The 14325-nt window shown below is 44.0% G+C and overlaps 1 protein-coding gene across 1 annotated transcript in view; it reads left to right on the plus strand.

Moving 5' to 3' along the window:
- The window catches only part of CNTNAP2 (contactin associated protein 2), a 1454514-nt gene that overhangs the window by 992956 nt on the left and 447233 nt on the right, over positions 1–14325 (plus strand). Inside the window, exon 11 of the mRNA XM_063129070.1 lies at positions 11747–11853. Coding sequence (XP_062985140.1) covers positions 11747–11853 — 107 coding nt within the window. The remainder of the gene's footprint in view (positions 1–11746; positions 11854–14325) is intronic.

Below are 14325 nucleotides of genomic sequence, written 5' to 3' on the forward strand. Positions count from 1 at the left end.
CTGTCATTTAGTCATTCTGAGATTTCCTTCGAATGTTTAGGAGTTTCGAAAAGTTCTGTTTCCTAGCAGTGATACATATCATATTTATCTGTCTGATCTATCCATCTTTCTGTTATCTATCTGTATCATCTACCTGACATATAATATCTATGATAGCCTATTCACACATGCAAACTATCCCTTGATGTTTCAGTGATGAACAAGCCCTTACAGCTCAGGTTCCCAACATGGTGCCTATGGACACCTCCTTTGGTTCCCTGCCCCTTGAACTAAGGACTTAGTCTCACCAGTCAAATATAGGGATGGGCAAATCTGTCAGTTTTTAATCATAAAGTTCCTTCTCTACCAGGTATGAGGAATTTTGTGAATTTTGGGAAATGTGTGTTAAAAAATTAACTGGAACAAAATTTTCACCCATCCGCACCAGCCAAATCAATAGGTCCATCTATTTGCAGCATTGGGGGGATCATGATGTCCCTGCCTACCATATAAGTATTAAAGATGAGTAGTCTATCAGAAAAAAGAGGTGGCAACTCTAATTCAGCACTAACATCACTGAGTACACCTGGATGCAAACCCAGGTTTTTCAGCACTAAACGCTCAAAGCTCTGGATGGACAAATCCATCCATTTCAGTTTCTCCCATGTTCGTTCTTTTTAAATCTCAAGTTGCGCTTGTTCCGAATATGGAGAATTTGCAAATGTTTATTTATTTATTTATTTTATTTAAGGATTTTTATGCCACCATTCAGCCAAAAAAGGCTCTCACGGCGGCTTACAAAAGTATTTCTTGACAGTCCCTGCCCACAGGCTTACAATCTAAAAGACATGACACAAAAGGAAAGGGGCTTGGGAGGGAGGAGGAGGAGGGGGGAAAGGAAAGCAAATTCAGGCACTGCAATCTTAGTTGGAAAGTTCAGCAGTTACAGATGACAGCAGGAGGGAGGGGGCTCTCAGCTGGAGCTGGACCCAGGCACGGTGGAGAGGGGCCTGGCTGCTGCTTCCTCCCTCACTGGTGGCCTCTGCAGAGACAGTTGGTAGCAGGAGGGAGGGGGCTCTCAGCTGGAGCTGGACCCAGGCACGGTGGAGAAGTGCCTGGCTGCTGCTTCCTCCCTCACTGGTGGCCTCTCCAGAGACAGTTGGTAAAGTCTTATCAAAACCAAACTGAAACAAGGTTCTCATCCATCCCTACAACTCCCTCTGCCCAGGGAATGCTGAGGTCTATCGTTCTGTGAAAGGGGCTAGAAATCTCTAGCAAAATTTCTCAACAACTCACTAAACTCCAATTCCCATAATCTAATATCTGGGTGAAGCTGTAACAGTTGAAGCTAGTGTAAAATTGATATACGTAAGGCATAGTTCATGGTTGCAATGAGTTTACAGGTCACTAACTGCATGATGTGGGGAGAAACACTCTGGTTCACATTTATGTGTACAAAGGCCCTAGCGTCTCTGCAGAATGTGACAGCCTTTGTGTGGGCATAGATTGTTGGCCTGTGCCATATGTGATCACTTCAAGGTGGCAGTAGCTAGCAAACTAGTGTAAATGTTTTTATTCAGCTTGCCTGCCGTGGACAAGTATCAAAGTGGAAACATTTCAGTCAACTCTCCCTTAACTCCCCCACTGTGGAAATGTAGATTGTAAGCTCTCATTTTAAGTCCTAGACTCTTCGAAGTGCCATATACATCGGTGACAATATATAAATCCCATCGCCTATTACATAGTGTGAGGTCTTATAGGCTGACATAATGGATGTCAAAACAGGCTTAGGGAGAGAGCAGGAATGGGTCTTGCTGGCATGGGGCCCCGGAGTTTCCCAGATAAAACTAGGCTCCCACCCCCAAATCCACATTGTTAAATAAAAATTGGGGGGGGGGGATCCAGGCTGCACAGGTTACTGGAGGATTATAAAAGCAAACAATGGCAGCTGGAGGTTCAGTACAGCACAGGCAGGGGGATCTCAACCAGTGGAAGTGGGGATTACATAGAATGAAAGCAAAGCCTTGATACACTTGTGAGGGAAGGGGAAGAGGTGTTCATACTAGTGCTGTGCCAAAAAAATTGACCATTCTGTTTTTGGCATTTCGAGGGGGGGGTGAAACCTTGGGCGAAAAAGGCTGGGGCAGGATCTACACTACTGCTTATAAAGGTTTGTAATGGTTATGACAACTGTTCAGGCCCAGGACACATTACAAATACAGTTTTCATACCATTTTAAAAGTGTTATATCCTGCTTGGTGTAGATCGGCCCTGGGAGAGGTGAGAATTTTGGAGAATGTTCTCTTTGGGGAGGGGGACAAGGTTTCCACATACCTTTTTAAATGTAACCAGTTGTTGATGGGTGTTCTTTCTTTATTTATTTATTTTTATTTATTTTTATAATACCCCTGGCATTTTCAGGCAAGGTCACATGGTTTCCAATAGGCATTCATTAAGAACTGCTGGCCTCCTCCAAATGCTGGAGGGAGGGGTGTTGTTGTTGTTGTTGTTGTTTTTAAAAAAACAACTAAAATATAGGAAGAAGGTCCCTCAGCAACAGGCTACACTTTAAAAAGGTGTGTGCAAAACATGTCACCCGCCCAAGGAGAAATTTCTCCAAATTTCCCCCACACACACACCCTACAAAAGAGGCAGAAAAAAATAGGGAGTGGGTTTCAGTCCAGTGTTAGTTCATACAGCTACCCCACACATTCAGTGAATAGATACTTGGAAGGGAGTGGGATTGCATCTGCCGTCACTTTGCCTGACATTGTTGCAGACACTGGCCATCCCACCCATCCACCCACCCCCAATGACTGTGCACTTAGCATTAGTGTGAAAGGAGTCTAAGATACATATTTATACACATCGAGCTCCTCCTCCACATTCTCTGGTTATGGCTTTTACTCACATGGAGGAGCCTTGCATGTATACACATGTACATGCATAGGCCCTCTTCACAATAATGTCAGATGTGTGGCTGCTGTGGTGTGTGGTAAGTGAGTCCCTTGGCACTGGGGGGGGTGCTAGCACAATGGTCCCATTCCCCTCTTTGGCCCCGGAGGACCGGAAAACTGTCTGGCGAGCTGTTGGGTGTGTGTGTGGTGGATGTGTGGGATATGTGCAGCTCAGTACTTCTGTGTGGGTCACTTTTTGGGAAGACGGCCATCCAACTGTAATGGGAAGTTGGTGACCTGTCGCCAGGGGGCAGCCACAGGTACCGTCCTCATGCCAGTGGTTTAGGCTGCGCGGATGATGTAAAGGCGAGCGGGGAATGACGGGCACGGTAGAGGCACGCAGGGCTGTGTGCCTATTGGTGTGGTTATGTGGCAGCTGGCTGTAAGGGGGCAACAAGCAAGGGTGGGCGGCCATTTTCCAGCGGCCACGCGGCAGCAGGCGGAAGGCCAGGGAAGCATCAGCCCAGGGGTGGGCACGTGCCCTGGGGCCCCTTTGCACTGTGTCAATACACTCCCCTATCCTTCCGACTGCATTTGCTGGTGGGGGGAGTGATGGCGCCAGGCTGCTGACGCTGGTTTCGCACCTCCGCTGGTGCGGAAACTGACGAGCCCCCCCTTCTTTCTGCTAACGAGGTTTGCCCTTTGGGGTAGACTCAGGAAGACTAGACGTCATGCAGTTTGAATGCATTTTATTGAATACATGTGGTGCGAAGGACGTTGGGACGGGGGGGAAGGGCACAGGGCCAGTCATCGCCGGCAAAACTCAGAGGCATGATGGGATATGTAGGCGCAGAGTGCCCATGCAGACGACTGTCCTCAGATCACAGTATGCCTGTCATCACCCCCAAAAGCAAATGACAGCATCCCTGCCTTGTCAATGTTGCCGCTCAACAATGCCACTCGTTCCCATCCTCCTGCCACCGCTGGCCACGCCCCCTGTGGGTCATCCCCCAATCCCAACTGGCTCCCCTGTGTCCAGCCTGAGGGGGGGCGGCATGGAACAACAGCAGCAGCACCACTTCAGCCGCCGCGGCCGCCGATCTACGTGGATTGCGCTCTTTCGCACTTGTGCAAATCATGCGGTGGGCGAAAAAACACACCTGGAAATCAGGCCGGTGTGGCTGTGCAACCCGTGCTCGACCTGACAGCACCACAACCGGAGCAAACTCCTGCAAGCACCCCCCTCCAAAACCGGGATAATCCACACAAGGTGTGGACCATGAGGCATCACACCTAAACAGGAAAATCCAGTTTCACCCCTCCTCAAGCACGGAACACCCGGTAGGTCTAGCAAGGCCCTGAGTGAAGTGAGGATACTACTCAGTCAGCTCCAGGTACTGTGGTCCATGTAACTAGTTGGTTAAAAACCCACTGTGGTTTGGTAGCCTAGAGTTAGTATAAGCCACAGTTGCCTGAGTTTGTCACAGGAAAGAATGGTTTAAGTAAAAGCAAAAGTTTTCACCCACATTCTCTTGCACACAGAGGAAGAGGGTGCACACAAAATTGTTACTTGTCACAGTGTGTTCTGAATCATCTAAATCATCGATCTACTCCACTTGGTAACATCACCTGAATATTTTGCAGAATAAAAAAAAAGAGGAAAGTTGACAACTTTATCTCAACATGTGGAATGTGTGCATGTCTGCGTATCTGAACATGCGCAGAGGAATAAAACGTTGATAAAGGAAAACACGAGCACAAGTGAAGAGTGAAAATTGATGTCAGGGAAGCTTGAGCAAAGATTAGAACGTTGGGTAGTGGCAGTTGGCTTGACAGAGATATAATGCTGAGGGTGGGGGCGGGGGGATGCAGCTAACCATTCATAACTGGCGTGACAAATTTCTTAGTGGAAAAAACTGACCAAGTGTTACAAGATAGGCAACGGACCTGAAAGAAGAAGGAAAAATCGTATCATCAGAGAAAGATATAGACTAAGGCACTGGCGGAAAGAAAACTGTAGATAAGATATCTGAATTAGAACAGTAGCAATTAATAATGTTCAGAAAATAAACTGCAGGAATTTAACTGCAGGAGGAATTCTAAAAATTGAATGAGAGTGCAAACAGAGAAATCTTTTGAGGTATTATAAAATTATTTTTAATAAATAGCTTTATCTGATAACAGGCAACACAGCGTCTTGGAGAAAAGATGGAGTAACCAACTAAATACTTTGAGCAAAAGTTTTACTTGAGTATATTCAAGTTATTCGTTATATGGCAAATCGTTACCAAGAAATTAGTACAAGATGGTACAATATCAGAAAGCCGACTCTCCTACTTCCAAGGCATTTCATTAGTCAAATACCCAAACTATATGTTGAAGGGGGAAAATGTTTATTTGGCTCTGATTCTGCAGTCTCTTGTTGTCAGCTATGGGGACACCATACGCTTCAAAATGTTTTTTTCTATGAGCATAGTTTTAGGACGGGGGTTGCTTTTCCTTTCACAGAACTATCATTTTGTTGATTGGTAGGAGGTCTCCTAATCTTTTTTTAATAAAATAATTCACAAGTGAAGTTTTTAGATTGTACTGGGTGAAAGAAAAACTTAACATGAAAGGAAAATTGATCAGCAAATACAAAAACTGTGCTGAGCTGGGATACAATGAAATTTAATATAGGAGCAAAAATGGGTTCTTTGAAATGAGGTTTCAAAGCATACTCCAAGAAGAGGAAAGTAATAGTTTCTAAAGCAAAAAAAAAAAGTATTATGGTAATTACTTCTTTAAAAAGAATCTTTGATAGAAAAAGGTCTCAACAAACTTGAATCTTTGCAATCACATTTTGTTGATTTTAAGAAATAAATATATGTCTTCTTGTAATTTCCCCCATTTGCATTCATAGCTAAGTTTTCTTTTTCCTTTTTGTATGCGTTACCTCAGCTAACTAAATGGATTATTTCTGAAATGGGAAGAAAGAGGGGGATATACAACATTATGGTTACTAAATGTCATTGTTAAGCTATATATATATATATATATATATATATATATATATATATATATATATGAGAAATTAATTTCAGTTTGTCTTTGATCAGGATTTACCCAGTTCACACCTTCTGTACAAAATATGGACCTGAATGCAATTTGTGGTTGAATCCCATACATTCCCAAGCTTGCAATGCAATTTACCGAAGCAAAAAATGTGTTCGACAGTGTACATTCATGCGTTAATTTGAAAAATGTGCATAAAAATATGTACTTTTCAAAGCATGCACACAAACATGCTTTATTTAATGGGATAAAAATGAATACATTTCAAAGTTGCACACAATGATATGTACATTTGGAAAAATATGTCCAAAATTACACATGATTTTCAAAGAAAACCAAGTTCACAATCTAATACAAATACAAGTCAGAACAAGCTTTGAGATGGAATTTGGAGAACTTTGATGCACTTGAGTTTTGCTTGTATGCACATCCCTATTTTTTAGTGATGGGCAAACTCACCTTGGCTCAATTCTAGAACAATTCTGTATTTCTCAGAGAATATTGGGGAGGGAACTTCTTTCTGAGAATTTTCTCTCAGTTCCTAATATTCATACATGAGTGATGATGATGCCTTGCACATGCACCTTATCATATTACCTCCAGGGAATTGTAGTTCCCAGAACCAGCCATGGCTGAGAGTGGCTTGGAAATTCAATCCTTCCCCTTCCTGCCAAAACAAACAGGCTTGAAAGCAAGAGACAATTTTACATGTGGTTGCAAGACAGCAAGCAGATACAACATTTGCGAAACATAGTTGAGAAAACTGACCCAACTCTTGTGTTTCCCGTTTTCTCTGGCATTCACACATTCTGGCAAACTGACATGGGATATCCACATCAGTGAGACTTCTTTTATTTAGGGAAATCTCACAGTAAAAAACACTTCAGAAATACTTAAAGCCGATTGATGTTCTAACGCTTTAGGCTCCCAGATAATGTTCAGTCAAAATGCTACTCATTACAATAACAACCTGGTTTCCCAGTTGCCATCTCAAAGGTTCCAAAATGGGTTCCAAACCCGACAAAGGGAGAGGAATGATTCCTGGACTGTTCCCTCAGGCAATCACAATGGGACATTCTTGAATGTTTTAACAAACCATTCCAAGGGAGCTAGTCCATACATAGGCCACACGTTGGTAGCTCAGGGATCCATGTGCAGAGTGCTTTCAAAGTCCCAAATGGTCATGGATCCAAACGGAGGGATTTCGGACCATGAGTTGAAAGATGGTCCTAGCAAAGGCTCCTTGCTTTTACTCCAGCTTATAAAGGGAGGCATAGGACACGTTCAAACCACTTAACATGTGGGTTCTGGCCCATAAACCATGCCCATGTCCAAACAAGGTGGCTCTGCTCAGCCCACCAAGATGACACTAAGATCTGAGTGACTCATTCAGGACAGCGCCCCCACTTCCAGGTTCCCAGAGAAGTTTTGCAGTTTTGAGGTCGAGGCAGGGGCGTAAAACTACTCCCTTCTGTTCTTTCTCTGAGAACTCTGACAGATACGTTTGCACAGATTCTGACATTCCAAACTAGTTCTAATTAAATCTACAACTTGCAAGGCCGAACGGCCTTGCTGAAGCCTATACCTGACACCAATGGAAAGCAGATACTCAAGAAACAAAAAGTTGTTTGGTCAGGTACTCTTGTTCACATAGTTCATAATAATCAACAATATTATTGTAAGTAAGAGGTTAATATGAATGGACTTCAGAAGATGCACCTACAAAACAACTGGCTTTGTACTTCACATAGTATCAGAAAGATCAATGTGAGTATCATCAAGAATAGTAAGGAGCTAGTAATAAAGAATGTTTGCACATAAACCTACAAAGCAGGGTGGTCATGAGCATTATAAATTGGACAAATCAATATTCTTAACCAGGTAATTACAAACTTGGATGTCATCCCTAGAGGTTTAATTTCTTTTTAATGAGATCCGGAGACACTTACTTTTAATTTAAATAATATCAGTAGATGCTGAGTTCAGAAGCTTTGGCACACACACACACACACACACACACACACACCAATCATCTGTGAGAGTGCAACAGAGGAGTGCAAAACAACCAAGAAATCAGGAAGTCTACCAGAAAGAAACAGCACAACTCCCTTAAGGAAATGGCCTGCTCCTGGGGAAGGTCACCATGTGGCTACAGATCCAGCAGTAGCAGCAGCTGCTTTTTGGAGGAGGAGGAGGAGGAGGAGGAGGAGGAGAGCTGTTTTTACCAAGCCGCCATAGGTCACCTCTAGCAGAGAAACACCACGGAATGATGTCAAAAGGGCTCATCCTTCCGGGTTGGGACGAGGGCCACATGAAGGGAATAGTTTGTATCTTTTCCCTAGAGTGAGGGGGAGACACTCTGAGACATGGAGAATGAGGCAATTTGGACATGGGGTGGTCTGCTGAAACCAACCAGACTGTTGGCTTCTGGCAAGCAGGCGGGCAGGCAGGCAGACAACTCCTAGGTCATTTGTGTTGGGTGGCACACCTGCTGTAGGTGTTAGGAGCTTCCAGGACTCAAATTAGCAACCTCCAATATCAGAGGCAATAAGCCTATATATTCCAGTTGCTGGGGAACATGGATGGGAGGGTTCTGTTGCACACATGTCATGGTTGACAGCTGGTTGGCCACTGTGTGAACAGAGTGCTGGTCTAGATGGACCTTTGGTCTGATCTAGCGTGGCTGTTCTTACGTTCTTATTTGAATGCAGCATCTACTTAAACAGCTTCATATTTTCAGGCCCTATCCTGATCCTGCCCATCCGGGCTTACTATTGATCCTCCTGGAGAGCAAGGACTATAAAAGGACGTCCTGTTACAGTTCAGCCTTGCTTGAGTGACAAGGGCCAGATCTACACCAAGCAGGATATAGCACTATGAAAGCGGTATGAAAGCAGTATATAAGAGGCAGGAGCCACACTACTGCATTATAGCAATATTGAAGTGCACTGGCAACAGTTGGGGCCCATGACACATACTATATACCACTTTCATACTGGTCTCATACCATTTTCTTAGTACTATAACCTGCTTGGTGTTCTTATATACCGCTTTCATATCGCTTTCATAGTAGTATATCTTGCTTGGTGTAGATCTGGCCAAGATCTTTGTAAGCAGTAGCATGTTCCTGTATCCTTTGTTTGTCCTCTAGTCCTGACTAGGGCCTAATCTACACCAAGCAGGATATTGCACTATGAAAACGGTATAGAAAAGGCAGGAGCCACACTTCTGTTTTATAACAGTATTGAAGAGCACTGACAACAGTTGAGACCCATTGACACATACCATATAACACTTTCATACCACTTTCATAGTGCAATATCCTCCTTGGTGTAGATTAGGCCCAGGTCTGCAGCACTGGCATCTGGCTTGCAACTCAGTCCTGGAGCAATAAAACAATTAGGATAGGTAAATTGGTGAAGATGAATAATACCCCAAAAGCCTGGTAACGTAATTATCTATACAGCTCCAACCACACAATCAATCCTGCCTCCTGGTTTGTCCTTCAGTCCAAACTACTAGCTTTGTCCCATGGTTCCTTTTTCCCAACTCATCTCAGATTACTCCTCATGACCCAGACTAAATAGTAGGACATGGTTGTGTTACCTGAGCTTGGACTTACATTGAATTAAAGCTCTCTTATACTTCATATAATTGCAGTTTTCATGTCAGGCACTCAAGCCAAGCACTTTAGATTTCTGGGAAATGTTGTTTGTACTTGAGTAATTGATGTACAAGCATTTATAAATTGCTTACATCTAAAGATGTCAAAGCAGTGTACACAAATCATAAAAAGCATAAAAATAAAGACCAGTACATGATATATCTTAGCTACGTAAGAAGGAAGGTGTCATGTTTCCAGAGTTTGAGCCTAGCAGTTGCAGATTCAAAGGTCCAAGAGTTTCAAGGTGCTCAGCACAAATGGGGATCAGGCAAAAGCCAAGATCAACAGTCCAGGTCACAGGCAACAAGGTCCCAAAGCACAAGGAGAGTAAAAAGTCCAGTCCAGAAGAGTCAAGAGAAGATGGATGCAGGAAGGTCTAGTCAACACTGTTCCCAGAAACTCTCTCAGCCTTATACCGCTAACAAGCCATCAGGCTTGGTGGTGCCAATATTAAATACCAGATCAATCTGTAATAAAATTGCAGTGATTCATGATCTGATTCTGGATGAACGCCCAGACCTGGCATGCATCACTGAGACCTGGGTGGGTGAGCTGGGAGGAGTGGATATCTCTCAGCTGGGTTTAACATGTTTTTCAGTGAACACCAACACAGGCTTAATCTTCAGGAGATGGAGTACAGTGATCTATAAAATTCCATTTTCCTCACTAGACATTCTCTTCATTTAGTGTCAGTTTCAAGTGGTTGTACCTTGCCTTTCCCCCTCGATATTTTGTACTTTATTTTGGGTAATCTGCACGGATTGGGCAGTCTGTTAGTATATCAGCCAATTTGCTGCTTAACTGCCTCCATGTCTGAGCTTAAGGAGGAGGACAGTGTTGAAAATTCAGGATGGTAGTCCTAGGGGACTTCAGTGTCCATGCTGAGGCTGCCTTTTAAGGTCAATTCAATTCTTTATGACCACAATGGGGCTGTCCCATCATGCCATTAACCCAATACATGTTGCTGGTTGCACTCTGGACTCCTTGGTGTTGGAGCATGGTGGTCTGGATATGGGCCATTTGACTCCCTTGTCATGTCAGATCACTTCCTGGTCATATTTTGCCACACTGGTTTTTTTTCCCACTGCAAGGTTGAGTTACCAATTAGATTAGTCATCCCTCAGAGACAGATGGATTCCTGAGAGCTTTCGAGGAGTTTGCTGTTAATATGGCTCATGTTTCTATTGAGATTCTGTGGCATACAGAAATGATCTGGTTGGTGCAGCTGGGTGACGATGGAAGTGAGGAGATAGCCAGGCCAAACAAAAGTGCTGAGAAGAGCTCTGGACCATATGGTGCACCCCAACATGACAGCACTGCTAACTTCATTATGCCAGTCCTACTCCTGACATACGCATGATGCCACAAGAACACCATGCAAGCCCAGAGTTTCTCTTGACACTGCCCCCATGGGGAATAGACAGGCAGTCTTCCTGCCAACTACTGAGTGATAAGAGGATTGGTTAAGGTACCAATGTGGGTGGGGGAGGGGACTATGGAGAGCAACTTGCCCATGGCCTGGGTCCAAGTCTGTTCATGATGCCAGGAGAAAGATGTGTATATGCAACCTTGTAAATTGACCTGGACAACCCAACAGCTTTCAACACTCTTAAACAAGGTATCCTTCTGGACTGACTGTCCAGGATGGGAATTTGAAGCATTATTCCTATCTGGGTGGATGATATGGTGAAACAAAAATAAAAAAGAGTACCTTATTTCAGCCAAAGGGGATTAGAAACACACTGCAGCACTTCATTCTCTGTTGAAACTTAGCACCTCTTGCAAACCATAGCTTATCGTTCCCTCTCCCCCACTCCCATGCAATGCTCTGATATTGTACTAGTTATGGGGAGTAGAATGTATATCCAGGTGGCCTTTAAAAATGCAACGATGGCAAGAAAACATCACCCACCTCCCCTGACCCATTGCTAGCTGCTTGTGAATGGAACATGCATTGTGCGATACATCATCTTCTTGTGCACCTGCCATGTTCCATCATGAATTCTATTAATCTCCCTAAAGCTAACAAGGATTAATTGCGTAGTATGGCAAATTGGCACAGGTAGGACACGCTGCTTGGGCAGCCCCAAAATGTAGCCACTCATTCATCCTTGTTTATTTGTCACTCTCTCTTTCTCTCTCATCCCAACAGGTGTGTGCCCAATCACTGTGAACATGGAGGCAAATGCACTCAAACATGGGACAGTTTCAGTTGCACCTGTGATGGAACTGGTTACAGTGGAGCCACGTGCCATAACTGTAAGTGAAGCCTGGATTCTGGACTGACTTCAAGTGGCAAAAATCATGGCCGTGGTCTAGTCAACTAAATGTACTATCAAGTCCCAAAATTAAAAGGACAAAAAACCCTCTCTTACTGAAATCAGTGGACCTTAAAAGTCTCGCTTAGCTTTAGCTGGATTGTGGCCAATGTTACTGTACTGCAAATGATTTTATAGTTTTTCCAATCATTTTGTTCACAGATATTTTTAAATGGGTGTACTGATTTTACAGCCCCTGTAATTAAAATTCACCAATTAAAATTGGCCCTCGCTAATCATCTAAGGCTTTAGGCCACAATCCAATACAAAACTAAAGCCTGTTTATTTCAGTGGATGCAAGCACACTGCATTGGACTATGGCCTGATTTCCTCAGTTATGGATGTTTTTACAAAATTAAACTGAATCTGGTGTTAAATGTGTAAGAAAGAAAGGCTGTAACTTTATGTAGTATTCACACTTCCTCAGGAGTAAGTCTCATTGAGCTCAATTGGAGTCACTACTACTCAGAAGACATGTGTAGAATTGCACTATATGGCCCTTTCTACACCTAAGGATTATCCCAGGCAAATGGAGGGATCGTCCCTGCCTGCTCCCGAGATCCACTGTGTGTCATTTGGACGCACAGGGATAATCCCGGGGGGAAAGGCAGGTGTAGAAATGGCCTATTTCTCTCCATAAATTAGCTTAGAAATTTGCTTGCTGCTTTGAAGTCTGTATTTTTAACTAATGTATCGGGGCCGTTGTTTGTTCTTTTTATCATTTGATTTTATTGTTTGGAACTGATTTTTGTGAGCTGCCTTAGATACTGGTCATCATGAGATTGGGGGGTCATGTTTCCCTACTGTCACTTTGCCTCCTGCTTCTGTCCCACAGTAGGGATGATCAGCTTCCTCTTTCTTCACACTGGGAAGAAAGAGGAAGCCAGCAATGACCACGTGGACCATTCCGTGGGCATTTTATCACGCTGCTTCTGCTGCACACAGCAGGAAATGGCAGCAAGTTTTGTTACAGCCTCCAAAAATGGATTTTCCGGGTCTTTCTTTCTTTTTTGGGGGGGGGGTGATGGAAAAACGTGCAGAAGGAGTGAGAGATGCACAGGAGTCAGGCAGCATCGTGAAAAGGACCCACGCAAATCCATGAGTGGCCAGTAACGAGTTTGCTATAAAACACTTGTCTGATGACGCTCACTGTGTAGGGAGAAGACTACATTTTGGCTAGTATGTAGGAGAAAATATATAAATGGAAACAAAAAAATTAGCAAAAAATGTCATTGTTGATATCTATGGCAACTGAGTCTAACATTACACACATACAAAATACAAGAGGAGTCAACTATGTGTTTTTTAATGTTGCACAGTTAGAGTGATATCTAAGAGACTTAGGCCACAGCTAGACCTAAGGTTTATCCTGGGATCATGCAGGGTTCGCCCCTGCCTGAGCACTGTATCCCCTGTGTGTCACCTAGATGAACAGGTTTGACCCCTGGATGATCCAGGGATAAACCTTAGGTCTAGCTATGGCCTTAATGGGTTTTTTTGGGGGTGTGTGTTAATTTCTATGGTTGGATCCAGGATTTGCTTTCTGCAAGGGGATAGGGTCCACTCATAGAAGGAGCCCGTCTCCAGGTTTGGGGAATCCTCATCTCCTCCTACTACACTTATACCACAGCTCACCCCGTTCAGCAGGGTATTGGAGCAGCATTTTCAGGGGGCTGTAGGGGTTGCTATGGAAAGGAGGGAGGCAGAGAAGTCCACTTCCATCAGTGCAGTTGATTCAGCATAAAACTGAATTCAACCCATAAGTTTTAAGTATTTAGTATTGGAAATATGGGAATAAGTTCACTTCCTGCAGGTTGAATTGGCACTTAGGATCTAAAATGCCTTCTTAGATGTCATTTCAGACGGACGAAACTCCCACTCCGAGATCTGCAGTTGTTTGCAGTCTCATTAAGGACACAATCCTATGTGTTATGCCCTTGCTGGATGTAAGCCTGCCTCTGACTATCCAGTGCCCTCCCACTGCTGCCATCAGAGTGGGAGGCGCAACAGAGGTGATTTTCGCCTCTCCATCCCCCTTTGTGTCTTCTTTCTTCTAGAAGCCAGTGAGCCAGCTAGTGGAGTGTACTGCGGGGGGTGGAGCTGAGGCTGGAGAGGCCCTAAACTTCTTATTAATCTGGCCTCTCCTCCCCCTGCCATTCACCACAACACCCCCTTTCTGAACTCTCCGAGGTCCTCAAAGGCAGTCTTTGAGACCTCGGCCAGATCTACACCAAGCAGGATATAGCACTATGAAAGCGGTATGAAAGTGGCATGAAAGCTATATATGGTATGTGTCAATGGGCCCCAACAGTTGTCGGTGCACTTCAATACTGCTATAAAGCAGTAGCATGGCTCCTGTCTCTTATATACAGCTTTCATACTGCTTTCATAGTGCAACATCCTACTTGGTGTA

Source organism: Elgaria multicarinata, chromosome 1 (assembly GCF_023053635.1).
Source record: "Elgaria multicarinata webbii isolate HBS135686 ecotype San Diego chromosome 1, rElgMul1.1.pri, whole genome shotgun sequence".
NCBI lineage: Eukaryota > Metazoa > Chordata > Lepidosauria > Squamata > Anguidae > Elgaria > Elgaria multicarinata.